This window comes from Artemia sp. Qi Xiang Cuo, chromosome 2 (assembly GCF_049724085.1).
Source record: "Artemia sp. Qi Xiang Cuo chromosome 2, ASM4972408v1, whole genome shotgun sequence".
In the NCBI taxonomy this organism is placed as follows: domain Eukaryota; kingdom Metazoa; phylum Arthropoda; class Branchiopoda; order Anostraca; family Artemiidae; genus Artemia; species Artemia sp. Qi Xiang Cuo.
The window spans coordinates 45,111,399-45,133,511 of record NC_142795.1 but is presented as its reverse complement, the minus strand read 5'-3'; the positions used below and the strand labels follow the sequence as shown (position 1 = coordinate 45,133,511).

At 34.7% G+C, this 22,113-nt stretch overlaps 3 protein-coding genes across 4 annotated transcripts in view; all 3 read left to right on the top strand.

The window, feature by feature from the left end:
* The first annotated feature begins 253 nt into the window (after positions 1–253).
* The window catches only part of LOC148955275 (phospholipid phosphatase 5), a 116,211-nt gene continuing 94,351 nt past the window's right edge, over positions 254–22,113 (top strand). Inside the window, exon 1 of one of the 2 annotated variants that reach the window (XM_089101307.1) lies at positions 254–349. The gene's annotated coding sequence lies outside the window, so the exon portion shown is untranslated. Of the gene's footprint in view, positions 350–20,625; positions 20,645–22,113 lie in introns of those variants that run through there. The other variant, XM_089101300.1, reaches the window with a different exon arrangement.
* On the top strand, positions 7,222–7,881 carry LOC148955277 (general transcription factor II-I repeat domain-containing protein 2-like). Its single transcript, XM_089106879.1, has one exon. It carries the CDS (start codon positions 7,222–7,224, stop codon positions 7,879–7,881), a length of 660 nt encoding a protein of 219 aa, XP_088963005.1.
* Positions 7,972–8,244, top strand: LOC148955276 (protein ZBED8L-like). The gene has a single exon (XM_089106869.1). It carries the CDS (start codon positions 7,972–7,974, stop codon positions 8,242–8,244), a length of 273 nt encoding a protein of 90 aa, XP_088962995.1.

Sequence of the window (22,113 nt, the reverse complement as noted above, 5' to 3'; positions counted from 1 at the left end):
CAACATCTAATCTTAAAGTCTAACGTGGAAATTGAGTGAGTATTTGCATCTACTTCTTTCCTTGTCTGCAGGTGGTCTTTTGGCTTCAATGGCTCTTTATTTGTTTTTCTAATCAGTATTAAAGTTGGAACTGTGTTTGTCAGGCTTTTTTAACAGAACTTGTGGTTCTGTTACAAAGAGGCGATCTTAGAATGTCCGTCTCTTTTACTTTTGGACTTCCCGTGAAGGTAGTTCTGGCTTTGCCCGAAAACGCAAAACAAAGTATGACTTGACAATACGACAATAATAACTAGCAAAAAATTCAATTTCTTTGGGAATCATGCTTGTTTAGTTCAATATTGAAATTGAGGTAGATATTTATTTAATGGACTCCTTTCATATTTTGTTATATAAGTGAAAAATTGACAGTAACGTCTTTGTCTCACAAACTGAGTCAGTAGGCCCAATCCATTCTGAACTTTTCGGTAAATGTTTTGTTAGGTTCCTATTCGTATTAGGCTATTGATTTAGGAATAAAGTAAACATACCACTCGATGCCTTTTTTATGCTCTTTCCAAATATAATAATCATTTTTGTTGGAAATGAATTTTACCCCCACCCCAATATATACCAATTCATGGTATTTATTTGCAAATTAGGGGTGGGGTGGCGGTAAATTTTATCTCCGATGAAAATGATAGGTTTTAAACTTTCCCCCACCCCCTTAATGTGCAAATATATACCCTTAATTGGTATAGGTAAAATTCTACTTTAGCTAGCCTACTTTTGGCTCTCTTGGATAGGGATTAGGTTAGGAAAATGAAACTTTCAGGGATGGGTCTACAGGCCATGGGCTAGTTGCCAGGTGGTGCACATTTGCGCCATTTGGGTGCTTTTTTGAGTTGAAGTTTTCAAAATCAATTGCACCAAATTTGCACATGTCAGAAAAATTTGGTGCAAAGTGGGCACATTTTGCCTTCACATTAACAATGACAAAACTCAGAATTTTAAAGTCTAGTGTTTACTGACAACTTCAACTCACAGATTCAGGAATCTGTCTATAAAGACAGGTGGAGTTTTCTGAACCCCCTAGGTATTCTCATATTGCATTCCAGGCTCCATGATGACCTAAATTTTAAATTATTAAAGCAGGCATTATCCTTAGCATGAAAAACCAAATGGGAAAGTGGTCAAATTTTGAAAAAAAAAAAAAATACAGAAAAGAGTGGGAAAAGCTGACCTTTGTTTGACATAACTCAAGCAGCTCTTTCTCTCTTAAGCTTACCCATCAGCATCCCCTTTGTCAAGAGAGTGTTTTCTGGTATGAATCTTGTCAAGTACAAAATTTGAAACAGGATGCACCTTAAAATGCTTAACTCTTCTGTGACATCTGACTTAGGCTAAAGTGCTGCAGAGACTTATGATTCTACACCCACTATGCCAAATAGATTTACCACTGACATGTATGACATCAACAGCCATCCAATGAAAATGAAGATGAAACTCTTGAAGAAATTTTGGGTGATAGGCCTATAGAAGGAAAGTTTGCTGTTTAACTTTGAAATGATCTTGAATACTAGTTGAAGATAGATACAATATATGATTAAAAAATGTACAAAACTAATTCAAAGTTCATTAAAAGGAAAACCAGTCTAATTTTTTGTCTTTTATTTGGTTGTTCTTGTCATTCTAATTTATATTTTGAAAGCTACAAAACATTTTGTTCTCATAACTAAGTTTGAGAATTTAATCTTTTTGCAGCTTAGCATTGCAATGTCATAAAAATAATGTATAAGGGAGTTAACTTTTATATCACTTGCCTAATTGACATTTTGGAGAGATGTGACCTTCAGGGATCATGCTTCTCTTTAGTTCTGCATTAGAAAATCCTATCTATTAGTTATCTTCATCAAATGGACTTTAACTTCCACATTTTAAGAGAAGAACAGTGAAGAAAAGTGCAGTTTTAGAAAAGGTAGAGGATATGTCAACCAAATCTTCACTCTTAGGCTAATAATTGACAAGTGCTTGAGTTTTCAAACACCTTTGGTTCTCAGTTTTATAGTTTATGATCAAGTGTTTGATTCTGTTGATAGAAAAGCTTTAGTAAAGGTTCTATCCTTGCATAGTATACCAGACAAATACATTAAAGTGATTATTGCTACGTACAGGAATAACACTGCTGCAGTTAAGGTAGGAAATGAGGTTAGCAGCTGGTTTCGTATTAAATCAGCAATTTAGCAGGGTTCTGCTCTATTCCCCGTTACGTGGATCAATTTCATGAACTCTGTCTTAAGGAGCACAGGAAAGGCAATGGGAGACCATGGAATCAAATTGGGAGGAAAAGTCTCCTGGACTTAGATTATGCTAATGATTTAAGCATCCTAGATAAAAGGGTCAGCAAAATGAATGAAGTTTTAGAGGTATTGCAAGTTCAGGGTGCTAGAATAGGTTTGAAAATTAATGTTAAGAAGACTACATCACTAAGGCTAGGAATAAGTGAAGATGAAAAAGTGACATTGGGTAATGAAAAGATTGATCAGTTGGGCAGCTTCACTTACCTTAGTAGTATTATTAGTAAAGATGGTGGGAGCAGTGAAGATGTTAAAAGTGGAATAGCCAAGGCTCAGGGTATTTTTTTCACATTTAAAAAAATGTTTTGAAGAATAGGAAGATAAGTCCACAAACCAAGATTAGAATATTAGAAGTTACAGTGATGACAGTGGTCAAATATGGCTCTGATGCATGGACGCTCTGAAAATTGGATGAAGATTTGCTAGATGTTTTCCATAGAAATTGCTTAAGGATTGTTCTGCATACCTGGCTGACTGACCATATTTCAAATAATAGGCTATGCAAAAATGTGGTTCAATACTGCTCTCTAGGGCTATAATGAAAGAAAGGCTGAATTGGCTAGGACATGTTGTGTGGATGAATGATGACAGATTGCCAAAGATTGTTCCCTTTGGCCAACCTTCTAGGGCTAAACAGAAAGCAGGTCATCCTTGTCTAGGGTGGGAGGACGTCATAAAGAAAGATTGAAAGGAAATGGGAACTTTGTGGGCAGGTGTAAAAAGGGAGGCTTTGAATAGATTGGGATGGAGGAGGAGCATGCGTAGCTGTGTTGGCCTCAGGTGGCTTGGTGCTGTGGTGAGTTGTTAGTAGTAGTAGTAGTATCTATATTGCAAGGCCAGTATTCTGAGTACCTATTTCTTTTTTTAGTTCTTTCATTACAATTTTTATTGTTGATAGGGAATAATTCAGCATATTAGCCATAAAGTAATGCAAAATACCACCTTAGATATTGGCAAGTTATTTTATTTGTTAGATCTTCTTTAATTCTCTGATATACCAGAGAACTAAGGAAAATATCTTTCTTGTCAGGCCAGAGACTGAGAACAGAAAATTTTGACCACAAAAGCGCATTTAATCAGTCAAAAATGATTCACTGTTTCAGATTTTGGAATATGGTGCCAAAATCTGTCAATGAAGATTGAATCCTATGACTTTTGAGTTCTAGTATTCTGAAAAGCAAAAATTCACACTATCAGATAAAATTGTCTCTGAATTTCCGTTTTTTTTTTTTTTTTTTTTTTTTTTTTTTTTTTGCACTCATCCCTGCAAGATCTAATTTACACTGAATTTTCAACTCCACCCAAAATATATATAGCAAAAATACGCTGATGGCGCATTTTCGCCTCTCTTGGTGTGCTATCTAAAGTCAGGCACCTGGAATCACTGCTACAGGCTTAAGTATGAAGTACCTATCTTAGTAAATTTTTTGCAAATCATATCATTGACTTATGAATAAAGTGAATATGCCACCCGATGCCTTTTTTTATGCTTTTTTCAAATATAATAAGCCTAATCATTTTTGTCGGTAATGAATTTTACCCCCACCCCTGTATTAATAGATCCAAGTTGTACATTTGAACTTTAGGGAGATAGGGGTAAAGTTTATTTCTGGTGTAAATGAGAGGTAAGTTTAATCTTTTCCCCACCCCCCTAATGTGCAAATATATACCCTGAATTGGAATAGGCTATTTAGAGGTGGGGGCTAAAATTTATTTCCAAAAAAATGATTATTATATTTGGAAAAAGGCATCAATTTCAATTTCAATTTATTCGAATAAAAAATTAACACAAACATCAATAACAATAAAGATCCTAGAAGAGAACTTGTTAAGGACCAAAAAAAAAAAAAAAAAAAAAAAAAAATTATTAAAATAACTCTGAAAAGAAAGAAAAAAGAAGAAGAAAAAAACATGGGTAATTAAAGCAAATTGGTTAAAAATTGAAAAATTAAATTATATTATCAAATTTTGTTACATTTTTATACAGCATGCAGAAACTTGTGGCTAGTTCAACACTGGAGGGTATTTTGATCCATTGAATAATAGATTTGTAAATGGGAGATTGCTGGGCAGCACTAGAAACGCATTTAGGAATTATAAAGGCTCTATTGGATGAACAGAGACAGTGGGCTTCCGAATTATTAATATTATAACAGGTTAGTAGTTGAGGTGGAAGATTATTGTCGAAAGCAGAGTAAGCAAGCGATAAGTTTAGTTTTTGTATCATTTGATCAAGTGGAGCTATGCCAAAATCTGAATACAAATCATGGGTTGGATATAGATGGGGAAGTCGAAAAACTGCGTTAATGGCATGGTTTTGGGCAAAGTTGAGTTTTTTAGTGAAAGACCGTTTTGTATTTCCCCAAACTGATCTGCAATAAGAAAGGTAAGGAAAAATAAAGGAATAATAGAGGGTAACTAGGATGTCAGGAGGAAGAAAATAATTCACATGGTCAATCATAGCTACTTGTCTCAAAATTATTGCTGTGATGTAGGAAATATGATTAGAGAAGGACAAGCATGAGTCAATAAATACACCAAGAAACTTGGCAACCTCCACTTGTGGGAGGATGTTGGAGGAGTACTTGAGAACAAGAGCAGGTTGAATTACGTCTTTGTTGTAGGGGGTTCTGAATAATACTATTTGACTTTTTTTGCTATTAATGGTCATGTTATTTGTAAAGCACCACGCCTTGACTCTGTTCAGAAGGACTTGGGCAGAGGTTATTGCCGATGGTAAATTGGTGCCAGGGATTAAGAAGTTGCTGTCATCAGCAAATAATAGAGAATACACAGGAGGGTCCCTGTCCATAACGAGATCATTGATGTATAGGAGAAGTAAAGTCGAGACTAGAATGGAACCTTGCGGGATACTCTACCGAACAGGTAAGGTCTGAGAGGATACTCCACATAAGCTCGCACTCAGTACTTTTCCCCATAGATAAGAATAGAACCAAGAGTGGGGAACACCACGAATACCTTCACTATTTAATTTACTTTTTAAAATACTCTGATTGACTGTGTCAAAGGCCTTAGAAAAATCCAAAAACAAACCCAATGCAGTTTTTTTAAGGTCGATTTGTGAGCGTATGAACTGTGTGGCGTCAATTAGAGCATGAGAAGTTGAAAATTTTAGCCTAAAGCCATATTGGTGAGGAGAAATCAAGGAAACAGAGTGCTGACTGTCAAACAGAAAGGGAGACAGACGCCTGAAGATGATTCTCTTGTGCACTTTGGATATAACAGGGAGAATTAACATTGGACAATAATTACCTATCTCAGTTGGATTGCCCTTTTTAAGAACTGGGATAACAATGGCTGACTTTAGTAAATCAGGGAAAACTCTGTGGGTTAAAGATAGGTTGGCAATATGCTTGATGGGCTTGCAAACAAAAGGAGATATGGTCTTCAGGAACTTATTACTTAATCCAAGACAGTCAGGTGTAAAACTATTGGGAAGAGAACCAATGATTTGAAGTACCTCATTGCTATCAGTTGGGCAGAAAAACATGGATCTAGAATTGAAGCAAGAGAGTACAGCTTGTAAGGAGGAGTGGGAGTCACTATGAGGAATATTAGCAAAATTAACTATTAAAAGCGTCAGGTCATGTAAAGGGTCAAATAGTCTGCCATTTGTTTCATTAATTCGAAAAGGTATAGGCTTGGTTTTTCTATTTTTTAACAGCATATCATTGATGGTGGACCAAATTTTTTTCAGGTTTCCTTTATAACTGAAAATTCTTGTATAACAATAATTTTTCTTTGCTTCACGGATGAGTGTAGTTTTTATAATTTTTATAATTTGAAAGGTCAATATCACTACCGGTCTTACAGGCTAACTTATATAATTTGTTTTTACAATATGAGGAGACAATGAGGCTATGTGACATCCAGGGGCATATAGCGATAGTTTTCCGGTTACGTTTACAAATAGGAAAAGTTGAATGGATAATCTCACTTAGTCGTTGCGCAAAACCATTTGTGACAGAATTTACCTCTTAACAATTTAAAACATCAGACCAGTTAATGGTTCTTAGGCAATCGATAAAATGGGTTATATTTGCAGAGCTCTAGTTTCTAGTAGGTGTTGGGAAATTAATTCTAGAGCGTAGAGTTAGTGGTTGTGAAGATAGTGACGAGTAAATAGGAAAATGGTCTGACGCATCCGAAAATATTATATTTGAGGACAGGTCATTTCCCAGGGAAGTGGATACAAAAATGTTATCAATTAATGATGAAGTTGATCTCGCAGGATCGATTCTACTGGGGAAAAAAATTGTGGGTAGAAGACCACTCGCGGTTACCAATTCAAAAAAAGTGTCAGATTCAATATTTTTACCAACATTGAGTAGGTTACAATTAAAGTCCCCAAGAACTATTGCCTTTTTATGGGGTAGATCAGGGGGTCTCCAAACTTTTCAGTCTCAGGGCTATACTGATTACTCCGGTAAGTTCCAAGGGCCAAAACCATATTGTCATTGCTGCCAATGGTAAAAAGTGAAATAGTTCACTGATGAAAAAAAAGTCCGAAAAAGTACGCAAGTTTAAAAAAGGCTGAAAATCAGACTGAAGTCCGTAAAACGGCAACACTGCATATTATTAATTGTCCTTTCATTATCTGTAATTTCTAGATTAGTCGTAGAGTACGAGCCATGAGGAGTAACGTGACACGACATTTGGTGGACACAAGTGGAAACTCACTTCTAGATGGTAGTAATTGGAATATATAAGAAGGCTAGTGGCGCAACCACAAGTCAGTTCCTATGACACTGTTGTGAAATAAAATAGTGTGTACCTCCTTACAACGTGTTTGTGCGTGTTTAAGTTTAAGACATCTTTGTAACAGTATTTTGATTTGAATTGTTGCTTTTGTGCATGATTTATTAGTATGGAAAAGAAGCAAAAAATTGATAGTGAATGCAGAAAATTCAAAGATCAGTGGAACATTCAGTATTTCGTAATTGAGTCCAGTAACAAGGTGCTATGTTTGATTTGCAATGAAAGTATAGCCATTCTCAAAGAATATAACATTAAACGTCATTATGAAACAAAACATTTTCAAAATTACTCAAAGTATACAGAAAGTTTGCAGACAGAAAAATTCGAAGCTATGAAGCATGGATTGAAATTGCAGCAATCTTCATTTACAAAACTCAAAACTGAACAAGAGGCTGCAACTCGTGCCAGCTTTTGTGTGGCTCTTGAAATTGCGAAACGTGGAAAACCATTCACCAATGGAGAAATGATCAAAGAATGCATAATTGCAGTAGCCAAAGAAATGTGCCCTGATAGGGTAAATTTATTAAAAACTGTCAGTATGTCAGCAAACACCATGGCTCGAAGGGTAGAAAACATCGCTGAAAATATATCCTCTCAACTGTTTGACAAAAATGGACATGTCGAGTGGTTTTCTTTGGCCTTGGATGAGTCAACGGATGTGTCAGATACTGCTCAGGTATTGATTTATATTCGAGGAGTGGATAAAAGCTATGAAGTGCATGAAGAACTTCTTGATATGTATAGTATTCATGGCACAACTACCGGTTAAGATATTTTTAAAGGAGTTGAAATGGCCATTGATAAAAAGAACCTTTGATGGAAAAACTTGAAATGTATTACAACTGATGGAGACAAAAACATGAGTGGGAAAGATAAAGGAGTGGTCGCTCTTGTGTCAAAGGCTGTAGAAAATGACGGTGGTTCAAAACCATTAGTCTTACATTGTATCATTCATCAACAGTCTTTGTGCGGAAAATGTTTGGATATGTCTGAAGTTCTGAAACCAGTCATATCAACTGTTAATTTTATCAGATCTTTTGGGCTGAATCACCGACAATTCCGAAATCATACTGCCGTACGTTGGCTTAGTTGTGGGAAGTCTTTCAGCGCTTTTTTGAACTTCGAGCAGTGATCAAAATTTTTTTGAATGAAAAGCATTGCCCTGTTACTAAATTACAAAATAACACATGGCTGTGGAAGTTAGCATTCTATGTTGATTTGACGAAACATGTGAACGAACTGAATTTGAGATTGCAAGGAGAAAACCAGCATCTTCCTGATTTATCCACTAATATCAAATCATTCCGGAAGAAATTGATACTGTTTCAATCACAACTACAAAGTAAATGTTTTTCACATTTTAAAACATGTGAAATATTCAGCCACACCACTGAGACTGAGTTTCCTATCTATTTTGCAATCGAAACTTTGAGTGCTTTGAAAATAAATTTTGATACTCGTTTCTCGGACTTTGATGCCATTGCAAATCAAATTCAGATTTTTCTGAATCCTTTTGATACTGACATTGAAACCCTAGCCCCAGAACTTCAAATGGAAATGATTGATCTACAGTGCAGCGATATAATTAAGAACAAATGTCAAAACTCATCTTTGTTGGAATTTTATAAGAGTCTTCCACTGACACAATTTGATAATTTGCATAAATTTGCATGTGGGCTGTTTTCTGTTTTTGGTACTACTTATTTGTGTGAGAAGACCTTCTCCAAAATGAAGTACACAAAAAATGTTTACAGATCTAAATTAACTGATGAGCATCTTAAATCTCTTTTAATAATTGGTAGAAGTAAAATTAGTCCACAAATACAAACTATTGTCAGTGGAAAATCTCAATTACATAAATCTCATTAGTATTTCATGTGTCGTTATGCTTGTGTTTTTATTTAAAATGTATAAAATGTTAGTTGGATTCATTTCAATAATTTGTTAGTTATTATATACAGAACTTAAATTTTCTGCATATTATACATGTCTTTACTCATTACAATTCTTTGCTTCTTTATCCAACTTATCACAAAAACAATAACAATAAACCTAAAACAATGTTATGAGCAGTTAGCCCATTACCATATCAATGTAGATGTCATATTAATAATTATTCAACATAAAATTAGAGTACTTCAGTAAACTAAATTTAATTTGCTATAAAAAATGTGTTCTCTAAAAGGAGTTTTCAAGTATGCTAGCTCTCCGTGAGCCGGAAAAAATCTGTCCGCGGGCCGGATTTGGCCCTCGGGCCGTAGTTTGGAGACCCCTGGGGTAGATTAATAAAATTAGAGAAATCATCAAACAGATTACAAAAACATGAGGTCGGAAATGGTGGAGGTTTATAAAAAAAGGAGAGTATATAGGAATTTTGGCTGATAACTATGTTAACAATTATTGAATAAATACATCTGAGATTTATTTGTGTAGAGAAAATAGATTCGCACTCTGATAGCCCCGTAAAATTTACATTCGAATGGATGTACAGTGAGATACCACCAGAACACTTTGTCAATCTCCTGAGCACATGGATTATTTGGTAACCAGGGAGTGAAAAATCACTAGTGTCATCATTATCGGAAAGCCATGTCTCTGTTAATCCTATTACGTCAAAAGGACAGACACCATTGAATGAAATTAAATCTTTAAACTTGAGCCACTTATCCAGGATGCTTCTGATGTTGAAACAAAGAACATTAAGGGAATTATTATTTACTAGTTTTGGCTTCAAATTGGTAGCAAAATCAAGAATAACAAGATAATTACAACTAGCATGAGTTAAGGTACCATTGGGGCTGCTTATAGGGTTGGCATGCTGGTTACTTTCTATATCGGAATAATTAAAAGTAATGCTATAAGAAAGGTATAAATTAGTTAAAAACGAAAAAGTCACACATTAATTAGTCGTCAGGCATTCTTGTTGGGTATCTTCTCGCTTGGGTTTTGCTTTGAACTTCATCCTCGCCCAAAGAGACTTCGTGAGGGGTCGTCAATTTCTGTGGTACTGTGTTGGTTGGCCTTTTCTTGTTTTTTTTTTATTTTGCTATGACTTGGTGCTTCTACCATCGTTTAAAGTGCTGGTGATTCTTTCAAATTTCTGGGGGATTTGGTGACAGTTGGGATTGTAGGAAATGTTGAGTTAGAATGGCATTCCTTGCCTTATTTGAAGGATAAAAGTTGGACCTTACCTGTTTGCCCGATTTCCTCTCCTAGGACCGTAGTAATGGCTTTTTTTAAGGATGTTTTTCAGCTCAACTTGTTCACTGCCAACCTCGATAAGATGGGAAACTGCGAGGTATGTGGCTAACCTTTGCCATTCTTGATTGTAATGATGAATAACTTGTGGATGCGATAAAAATGGAAGTTGAGAAGAGGAAGGCTGCGATTTGGCCTCAAGTTGAGGAAATTGAGTGGACCATTGGGTAAATGAGAAGCCTTTATTTATTGGGGGTGGGACCTTTTTCCTCTGGTTCTTTGAAACTTCAGTTTGGCTATTTAAGGGTCGACTTGGAGTTGGTTGTCTAGGGATTGTAGCAGCTACGACGGAGTAGGGCAAGTTCAATCTCACAGAGGTTCGGAGGATCTCGGCTCTTATGATAGGCTGGAGAAAGTTGCTTCTCAAGTGCCGTGTGCCCCTTATTATTTACAATTTTTACAGTAGGCGTCTTTCTCGGTGCAATTTTCTGTAACGTGGCTAGGTTTACTACATTTTCGACATGATTGGAGTGACTGTTTGCAATTATTTTTGCTATGACCATGCGCAAAGCTAATTGTACTTAGTATGGGCTGTATTTTTTATTCCTGGGGGCGAAGGGCATTAAAACACAGAAAAACTTCCCTTTTAACTTCTTTTTTGAATGTACTGAGCAACTGGGTATATAGGTGCACTAGTTTATCAATCTGAGTCTTACTTAGCGTGTTTGATATATGAGATTGTTTGAAGAATGACGTAGTTCTATTTTAAGATACTTCATTGGTATACGAGTGTCAACACCATAAACCACGTATTTAAAGGACTTTTCTACTTCTTTTGAAGTGGCAAAGATTTTGGAACCCTTAACGATTAATTCCTTGGACCTTGAAAGGACTGAATCTGTGGCCTTGTGAGAGGTAAAATAAAGATTTATCAGACTGTCTTTTTGGAAAACTACTTCAAAAGTTGAGTTAGCTAGTAAAAATATAGGCTTTCTAATATCCATTAACCACTCCCTAGTAAAGGGTCGACCAGTGGTTTTTTTGATGTTCACAATGTAATAACATTGCTCATCTAGAGAGCTAGGAAGCAATTCAGTTGGTTAGGAATCATCAGGGAGTGATATAATCTCGGGTTGGGGTTCTTCTGGGGGTGATATAATTGCATAATTTTTTCTTTTTTTGACAGGAGTTTCTCTGTTCCTTTTATCTGGAAGTAAGTCTATGATTTGTCTCACTTCCAGATGTTGGTTTCATATATACATAGGAGTCAGGGGGAGGGGGGTTGAAGTTAAGTTTCTTTTTGAAGGCAGGAAAGGTGAGACATCTATGTCTTTTTCAGGAGGATCCTTAGTGGCAGACATGAGCTATTTGGAACTAAAAATCTCACCTCTTATTCCTTTCACTGTTCAGAACTATAATTCAAATCCTATAATCCAATTATCAAGAACCAACGTCAGTAATATCACTTAGGAAAGTCCAGGGACATGCACTGTCTGTAAATGTTCAAGTTACACATGGGCAATTTCGACTGGCAAATACCAAGAGTGAAAACACCAATTAGATGTTAACACAGCGGAAGCAAGTTCATAACTGAGTAAGCATCAAGTGGTATGCTTACTTTATTTGTAAGTCAATAATATGATCTACAAAAATTTACCCCTATCTCCACTCCTTCTCTCTCTAGAGGGTCCTGACCTTAGGTAACCTTTAGAAATCTGTGTGTTATAAAAGTGAAACCTTGCAGAATAGATCTTCTGCTTAAATGAAGTGCAACAAAATTGGATAAAATTCTACAGTAAAATTCTACTTTAGCTAGTTTTGGCTATCTTAGAAAGGGGTTAGGTTAGGAAAATGAAACTTTTAGGGATGGGTCTAAAGGCTGAAGTATGTCCTGGGAAGGTATTTTCAAGTACCTTCCTCCACTCCTTCCCCCTTTAGAGGGTCCTAAAATTTGACTACATGACAGGTCCTATACCTATTGAAATTTTGACAAAACAAGATTGTACCTTAATTTTCAGTTATCAGATTCTTGTTCTCTGGCTTTAGTTCTTAACATGCAATTCCTGTTATTTGAGTAGAATTTTGATAATTTTTTTTTCGAAATTTTGGAAATGTATTTGCATATCTTTAAAACCTTATAAATTGGGATTGAGCAAAGTTGTGAAGCTCAAAACAATCTTGTTGTACTTAATTTAAGCAGAAGATCTATTTTGCAAGGTTTCACTTTTATAATACACATATTTTTAAAGATCATCAAAGGTTAGGATCCTCAAGGGGGACAAGGAGGGAGGTAGATACTTCAAAATACCTTCCCAAGACATACTTTAGTATGTAGACCCATCCCTGAAAGTTTCATTTTCTTAACATAACCCCTTTCCAAGATAGCCAAAAGTAGCTAAAGCAGAATTTTCCCTTGGGTAGTGCTTAAATCATAGATTAGGCTAACCTCAGGAATTTGCATCATAGACCTAGCTTAAAATTTTGGTATAAATTTAGGACCAGTTGCCTACTGGTCATAAGGAGACATTTTAAAAAAACAGTTCTTACTTCATAATATGCCAAATTATTCTATTGGACATACTAGTACTGTTCTATTAACCAGGCTATTTTATCACTCTTTTTTCTAGTATATATGTAATGTCATTTTGAGACACGACAGTTACCGTGACAGATGCATGAGAGATACCCAACCATAAAACATTTTTTAAAGTGGAATTGAGTGAAACAGGTGATCTAAAATGAATGTTCAAATTAAAATTTAAACAGCAAAATTTAAAACAGCACCAAGGTACTGCCTGCCAGCACCTATCAGCTTACTTAGCCAAGTACATGTAGAGTGCGAAAGTGAAGTGTGAAGGTAGAGATATGCTTTAGTTAACCACTGATCCTTAAAAAAAAACAAAAAAAACAACAGAACTTTGCCCCTCACTCCCCCTAATGTGCAAATATATAGCCCAAATTTGTTTCTAAACTATTATATATTCATCCTATTTTATTTATTTCATTAACATTAACCAAACTAGCATTATATAAAAGAGCCCAGTTAATAGAACAGTACTGACATATTATCCAATGGGGTCACCTTTATCCTCACTATTTTCCTTGTTTTTCCAGTTTTACAATCACATTTTTCAATGTCTTGTCTTTTCTCCAAGTCTTGAAAACTGTTTTAAAACAAACACCCAAGAGCCATCTAGCTAATCCAACCTAACCAAACGAATTGTAACCTAACCTAAATTTATTAATATTAGCCTATTTATATATTTTTGGTAGGTGACAGTGATGGTGTCTAACTTCCCTGTATAGAATAATTGAAAGCAGAAAAATGCAATCAAATATGTTTATTTTTCACAATTTTATTAAAAATTATTGTACAACAGTGAAAAGGGTGATGATAAAGGTGCTCCCCCTGGAAAATATGTTAACTAGTATTACTATGCATATTATGAAGTAAGAACTGTTTTCTTAACATGTCTCCTTATGACCAGTACTGGTCTCAAATTTATAACAAAAGTGTCTATGCTATAATAGAAACAACACGATTTCTGGAGTTTATTTGATAGTTTATCAATTCTTGATTTCAATTAGCCTAGCTTTACAAATTAGGGCTCCATTTCCATGTTAAAAATTAGACTAATATTAGGCTATAATATAGTAACATTAAAATTGATACTATGGTTGGTGAGATAATATGCCAGTGGGTTCTGTTATAAACAAGTCTGCCATTTTTATTCTCTTCAAGGAATTCCTGGTTACAAAACCAAAAAATTTTCCTCTTTGCTTGACTTTAGGAGAGTTTAAATTATATAGCCTATTGAATAATACATATATGGTGAATATGGCCAGGAATTGTAATGAACCTTATGAATCAATATTTTATTATTCTGTGGACTAATTTAAAGACTGCTACTACAAGGCTATTAACCTAAATCAAAATAATTTAAGTACATCCAAGTTGTTGAAATGGCACATTTGCCGTATCTCATAAATGAAATAGGGTATTAAGTTTAATCTTTCAGGGGAAGTTAAGGGGGATGTAAAACTAAATTAAAGTAAACTATACTGACAAACAACATTACTTTGGACTAAAAGTATCTTTTTTTCTCTGTTGTTTTGCAATAACTTTTGTAATAGTACCTTGTCTGACTGCTGACAAGGGTAATATTACAAATTTTTTTCATCCCTTCCCATGTGGCTATTATAAAAAAAAAAAAAAAAAATTTTGTTCAAAGTTACCCACACTTTGTCCAGCTTTGAATTATGTTATTTTATTTTATGTAATTTTCATCTAAGTTCCTAATTTGATTATAGTTGGTCATGCTTTGGGTAAGTTTGAACAACCACTTATTTACGGTTTTTTTCTCTCTTAAACTCAACATAAAAGGTTGCTTATACTGAAAAATTAAGATAAAACATATACAATCAGACTAAGATCATGTTAATAAAAACCAGACTTTCTGGAAGATCCAGAAAAACTGGAGGTTAGAACTTGTATTCTTTGCAAAGTTTTTTGTATGACTTTGTAACTTCATAGTGCCCTGCAATCTGGAAGGGGCCATACCCTTTTTGTATGAGTAGTCTAGTGAAAACATATTTTATTTCATCAACACTGATATCCTCTTTCTTGGTCCAGTTGCAACTGAAGCTAGTATTGCTCACACATTCCAAAAATTTGAATCTCATTATCCCCTCATCTGGAAAGTGTTCTGCTCACCCAATGAAAAAATCTTTCTCACAAAACACAGCATAGAAGTCAGACAGTTTGATTGAAGACCTGGGTCTTTCTTACAAGTAGAATTATCATCAACCTCATGTTTGCTGTTCTGGCATTCATCTCAGCTAAGTTCACTGGAATCACCACTCAGTTTTTCTGGCAAGTTTTCCAGTGCATTGTCAGATGAGCAGTTTAGATTCAGGGATTCTTGTAACTTTTTTCCTGCCTCTTTCCTTTATTTGGCTTCATTTTAGTTTTGCCAGATTTCACTTCCCTTGGCCCTGAATCCTCAAGAACTTTATCTTCCCTGTTGCTTGATTCAGCTAGTGATTTTCTAGGAGCCTTGTTAAGCTTTGTTTGCTTGTGTGATTAAGTATAACAGTGACAAACCACTTTTTTTCAAAAATAGTTATGACAGAATAACTAACTGCCACACAGATTTTGTCATTTGGTCACCTATCAGGAATTTTTTTGATGCAATGCTTTCTTCAAAGCATGCTGTGAACCCATTTTGAAGGTTGATGTTGTCATCCTTTCCCAGCTTATCCCAGAGGAGCTTCAATAGTCTTGGAAATACCTCCTTTCTGATTGAGTTTTCAGCAGGGTTTTGCATCTTGTATTTTTCAAGGGTTCTTATCCAGATCCATTTAGTCAGCCCAAAGAATGCTACATCAAGGGGTTGCAAGAAATGGGTGCAATTTGCTGGTAAACAAACAAAAATAATATCTTCTTCTTGATAATCTTGTCACTGAAGTGAGAGCTTAGCTGATCACGTACTACAACTTATCTTCCAGGCAGAGCTTTAAGGTGCAGAAGAAACTGAGACATGAACCAATCTTCAGACTAATAGCCTTCAAACCAACCAGACTTGCTAACATTATATCAAGTACCACAAGGTCCCCCACCTCTCCAATTGGAGTGTAGATCTTTGCTTTATAACAAACATAAGGAGGGGTTTTATAACAAATTTGCTTCATAACAAAAATAAGTGCCTCATAAAATACCTATGAGGCACTGGATGGAAAGATGCCTGTTAGTTTTCAATTCAATTCAATTTACTTATAACCTGTCAAAACAAAAAAGGGCGCAAGTCCCCTAAATGACAGAGTACATAAGAGAAACAAAAGAAAACAGACAAGAAAACTTATACACTGAACAAAAATAAGTCGTTTTTACAATCATAGACATAATCACGAATCATATATCATAATCATAAGATAAGACATAAATCAAAAGACATAAAAAAACTTAAAAAAATAAAGAGGACCAATCATGATTTAGTTTACTGGCGGAAGATTTAAAATCTTTTACTCTTTTATCAATAATTGTCGAAGGGAAAATGAGCTTAATTTTTTGGGACAAAAAAGAGTTACTAGTCCATAGGGGGCATATGTAAAAGGAATTTAGCAAATTTAAAATAAATCCGATGAACAAGTTTTTGTTTTGAAACAGAAAAAAAATGCCAAATAGGAGACAGAGCAAGAAGATGAGGCACAGTTAGACTATTATTAAGTTTAGAAAGATGGAAACGACTAAGGTGTGTAAGTGACGCATAAGCTAACCTTGTCTTTTTTTCAAGATTTTGAATGGCAAGCTTAATAGTTTCCTTAATTGAATTTCCAATGGGCATTCCCAGGTAAATAAGGCTTTTAGAGAGGGGGATACAAGTTTCAGTAAGTACTATCTGGGGTAGGGATTATAGTGTCATTCATCTGGATATTTGAAGTTGCATCATTATTTGTTGAGAATACTATCACAGCTGACATTCCCAGGGGAAAAGATCATATTGTTAAATAAGGCCCAATAATTGAGATAATCCTAGCTCTTTTGAACAGTATATTTAAGTGTCTAACCATTTCTAGATATTTGTTGCAGTGGCAAAGTGTTTAGTATACCCATATAGTTGATAACCTAAAATACTATCAAAATTAGTATCACTACAATGTAAAGTAATGTAAAGTTTCAGTCATGATTCATTGCTCAACCGGTTAAGACCGTATTGCTTGCTATCGCCCACTCTATGAATCAAGTAATGAAATGAATGACGATGGATTATTGCTAAATTATCTGCATGCTGTGATATAATGAAAACTTTGTACAATCTGATAAAAGACAATCTGAAAATACAAGCCTTTCCCTAAATAAAACTCAACAACGGAAATCATTAGCTATTATTCCTCCAAAGTGATTTAAGGCTCAAATTATTCGTGATATGAGATTAAAGAAATAGTACAGTGAGGAAAAAGGACTGATTTAGGACTGTTGGCTTCTTCTTTTGCCATTAAGTCAATTTTAGCTATTACTAAGTTAAGATGGGCAAGAAAAAAAATAAAAGGAGTCGTCCAGATATTGATTCTAGCGAGGATATTGCCACAAGTACCCCAAATACGTCAGGAAATCCGGATATTCGGAAGCCAGTGACAACTCAGGTTTCGTTAATGACCCTATCAGAGGAATTTGCAAAGATGGTGGACATTATGCGTGAAACTCATAGCTCAGTCAAATCAATTGAACAGAGATTCATTGTTGTAGAAAATAGAATGAAAACAATTGAATCAGAGCAATTAGCCTTAAGGTCTGAATTATCTGGGATTAAGTCTTGTACAAATGCTGTAGAAAATGACATTTCTTTGTTGAAAAATGATAATTTTAACCTGCAGTTAGAAGTTAAATATTTTAAAGAAAAGACCCTATGTATTTCTGATAGGCTTATGGCTGCAGAATATCAGCCTAACGAAAACAATGTGGTTGTATGGAATGCAGTCTATGAGGATGAAGATCAAGCCAAACGTATGTTTACCGAGATATGTACGGATGGACTAAATTTACCAGTTATACCCCATTTTTCAGTTGTTGCAATAAAAAAGGATAAGAAATATTTTAAGGTTAATGTAAAAAACCGTGGAAACAAGATTGAAATCCTTAAAAATGGGAAAAAGCTTAAAGGAAGAAATATAGCAAACCAGGGAAACACTTATGTGAGTGATGCTGCCCCATTTTCTATGAGAGAGGCAAGAAAAAAACTGTATGAAAAAAAAATGTGCCTTAAAACTATGGGTATCATTTCATGGGTATCAAACACAGTTTAACCATACCTTCAGTTTGAACGTTCGGGTGGTATAAAAGTGAAGTTTACGTGTGATGAATGGATTGAGGAACTAGCACATAAGCCTCCTCCCTCCACAGCTTCCAGAGGTGCTAAAAAATGAGTGTTTTATTGAATGTGTTTAGTTTATTTATTGGTTAATTATCTTTTCTTTTTCGCTTGGTTTAATCAAATAGATATGGAAAAGTTGATAGTGATGAATTTGAAATTTTTGGGTTAATAATAATTTTTATTTTTGAGTAAATAATTTAAAATGTTTGTTAATGTGAAATTATTTTGAGTGGCTGGTAGCGGGCTGGTGTCTTTTTGAATGGTTTTGCTTTGTGCCATGAAGCTTCAATAATGTGCTTTTTTGAATTGTATGTCCGCTTTGCCGGAATATATTTTGTTATTTTTTTTTGTATTTATCTAGGTCTAGATATATGTTTAGTTGATAATGATTTTTTTTGCCACCACCACCCTCTACCATTACGTGTATTAATTTTTATTAATGATGGTTAGAGAGGTTGTTTTTCCTCCTGGGAACAGCACTGTTATTCAGCTTGAAAATCAAAGGGTTGATTTTTCCAGCCAGTTTAATGAAAAAATAACTATAAATTTAGATATTAATGCTACTAAGATTTTCAAAACTGAACCATCAATGTAGATTTTTAAAGAAGGGGCACTACCATTGTATTGTGATAGGGGCCATTTTGGCCTTGACATTTTTCATTTGAATTGTCAAGGATTGAATTGTGAGAATAATTTTCTATCGGAATCAATAAATACTAATTAATGTCTTTCAGGTGATCGCTTTAACTCAAACGTGGTTAAATGATAATAACTCGCAATTACTACATATCCCTGGTTATAATTTATATGTAAGGAATCGCGAGTATTACCAACATTCAGGCCTAGCAGCTTACATTCAGGCTGATTATAAGGTTTCAATAAGAGAAGATCTTACAATATATAGAGAGAAAGTTTGCGAGTGTTTTGTTTTACATATAGCTAGAGAAAATTTGAATTTTTGTATTGTTTTAGTATATAGACCTCCCCAGAGCAATGCCTGCTCCAAGACTTTATGTATCTATTTGAATAAAAAATAATGGAACTTTTTAATAACTCTATTCTATTTTTTATTATGGGGGATTTTAATATTGACCTTATAGATCAGTCATCTGCTAGCACTGAATTTATTAATAGAAGTTTATCTAATGGGTTTCATCCTTGTATAAATATCCCTACAAGAATTACGGGACCATCAGCTAAGCTTCTGGATAACATCCTTTCTAATATACTCTTGAGTCATCCCCGGGTCCTTATCAACGATGTATCTGACCACTTTGGAGTTTCAGCTAGCTTTAGAACTGTCACGAAGGTGGTTAATGGCAAAAAATCAAGGATTCCAGTGATAAGTAAAAGTGCGATGGTAAAATTTAAAAATGATATAGAAAAGGTGGATTGGTGCGATGTTCTAGGCGATGTTCAGGACGCTAATTCAAAGTTTGTTTTATTTTATGAAAAGTTGCAGAGTTTGATAAGTCAAGTAGTCATATTGAAACCGTTTAATAGAAAGCACTCAAGTAAAGAACCTTGGATTAGTCCTGTGATTTTGAAGCAAATAAATGTAAGAGATAAATTGTTTAGAGCTCAAATAATTAACCTGACACAAGAAAATAAGCAATTATATAAAATTTATCGAAACAGGTTGAATACAATTTTAAGAAATGAAAAAAGGAAATATTTTGAGAAAAAGTTTAAGGAGGTCGAAGGATGCCCTAAGAAAAACTGGGGACTAATAAAAGAAGTGATTTGATTAAAAATAAATAGTATACCTGATGAATTAGTTAGTGTAATGGGAAAGACTTTGAATTCTGAAAAGGACATATGAAATGAATTTCAGAGTTATTTTTCGAATATTGGTCTGAATTTAGCTATGTCAGTTGTACCTGATAGTGGTGATCCAACGTCCAAGTCCTTACTGAGGGACCCCATTGATGTGTCTCTTCACCTTAGACTTCTAACAGTTAATGAAATTAAAAAAATTATTTATGGGTTGCGTAGTAATTCATCTGGTAGCGATCATATTTCTCTAAAAACACTTAAATGTATTTTTCCTGTTATAGCTGAATTTTTTTTGTGGGTTAATTAATGAGTGTTTTCGTCAAGTAAAATTCCCAGATTGTTTTAAAGTTGCCCGTTTAACCCCAATTCATAAGTGTGGCATTCAAAATGACCCAGAAAATTAAAGACCGATATCTGTTTTATCCATCATTTCTCGGGTTTTAGAGAAGTGTTTTAGTATGAGAATGATGAGTTTTTTGGAGGATCATAAGTTACTGGTAGAGGCACAATTTGGGTTCCGTAGAAAAAGGACAACGGAACAGGCGATGATTTATTTGAAAACTATTATTAATGATGTATTAGATTAAGGTTTCAAAATAGGTGCTATATTTTTAGATCTGATGAAAGCTTTCGACACTGTGGATCATGAACTTCTACTTAAGAAGTGTGAGGTGTATGGTTTGACGGGTAAATCATTAAATTTTTTAAGAAGTTTTTTAAGTAATCGTTATCAGTATGTCCAACTAAATGATTCTTCTTCCGAAAAAAAGCGTATTGAAATAGGTGTTCCGCAAAATCAGTTCTCGGTCCTATATTATTCTTGATATTTATTAATGATTTACCAAATTGTCTAAATAAGTTTTGCTATAGAATAAATGAACTAACGGTAAACCCGACTAATGACACATTTTCACTTTTTGCTGATGACACAACAGCCATTAGCACAGCTAAGACAGCGGAGCTGCTATAGATTTCCATGAAGGAATCAGTTGATGGAATTACAGCATAGTTGAGGGTAAATAAATTAAGGATTAACATGGCTAAGTCTAACTTTATTATTTTCTCGCGATCATCAAACTTTTACCAATGGATCAACGAATTGGATATGCCCAATGGCGTTATAAAACAGACTGAGTCTTTTAAATACCTTGGGATTGTAATAGATGAAACTCTATCTTTTAAGGAACATGTTTCTTTAACAAGCAAAATTCGGCAAGAAATCTCGGTATAATGAAGAAACTTCAACATTGTTTTCCAAAGTCTGTCTTTCGCCATCTTTATTTTTCTTTAATACACCCATATATACTTTATTGTTCAAGTATTTGGCTCTCTACTTTTTCTTCTACCCTAAAACCAATAAGACTTCTACAAAATCCTGCCGTAAGAATTTTAGCTGGTATACCTCCATGTATGTCTGTTCGAGAAATTTACCCAACTTTTAAAATTTTGCCGGCTGCAGGCCTTCGTGAGTTCTATATATTGTGGTTTATTTTTGGACTGCAGCAGGATATTCAGCCTCGTTGTTTTGGTGATTTATTGTCCATTAGGTCTACTGTTCATTCTCATGATATAAGGGGTACCATAGCGCGGACTTCTGTGTACCTAGAGGTATATATTCCCGTTCATGTTTTTCTGTTCTTTATAGAGGTACGCGGAAATGGAATAGTTTGAATAGTGATATTAAGACTATTGGTGACCCCAATATTTTTAGAAAAATCATTAAGGAACTGCTTTTTGCTGAATATGAGTTTTGACTGATTAATTGATTTATTTATTGTGGGGGTTTTGTTGATATGATGTTCCCAGAGGATGTATAATATATGATATTATTTTGTATTTATTGTTTAGTGTGATGGTATTAGTGGTGTCGGTGGCCAAGTGTTCTTTGTTTTAAGGATTTTGTTTTCTCTACCTCCCCCACGGACAAGCTTTGCTTTTTAGGGGAGGCAGCAATAATTTTTTGTTGATATGTTTTTTTTTTCAATAAATTCTTCTTCTTGTTAAATGAGTCCAAGATAATGCCCAAGAAACCCCCACAGAGGGTACATTCTGCAGTTCAGACTCTGTACCCTTAGACTAACTACAATTTGCCTACTGTGTAAATAGTTCCTACTGCGTAAGAATTTGCCAGTTTTGAAAATGTCAATGTAGACTAG

Bases quoted from the DNA above. Each gene is read 5' to 3' on its own strand.
- LOC148955276 (XM_089106869.1), top strand. From the start codon at position 7,972: ATGAGTGGGAAAGATAAAGGAGTGGTCGCTCTTGTGTCAAAGGCTGTA.
- LOC148955277 (XM_089106879.1), top strand. From the start codon at position 7,222: ATGGAAAAGAAGCAAAAAATTGATAGTGAATGCAGAAAATTCAAAGAT.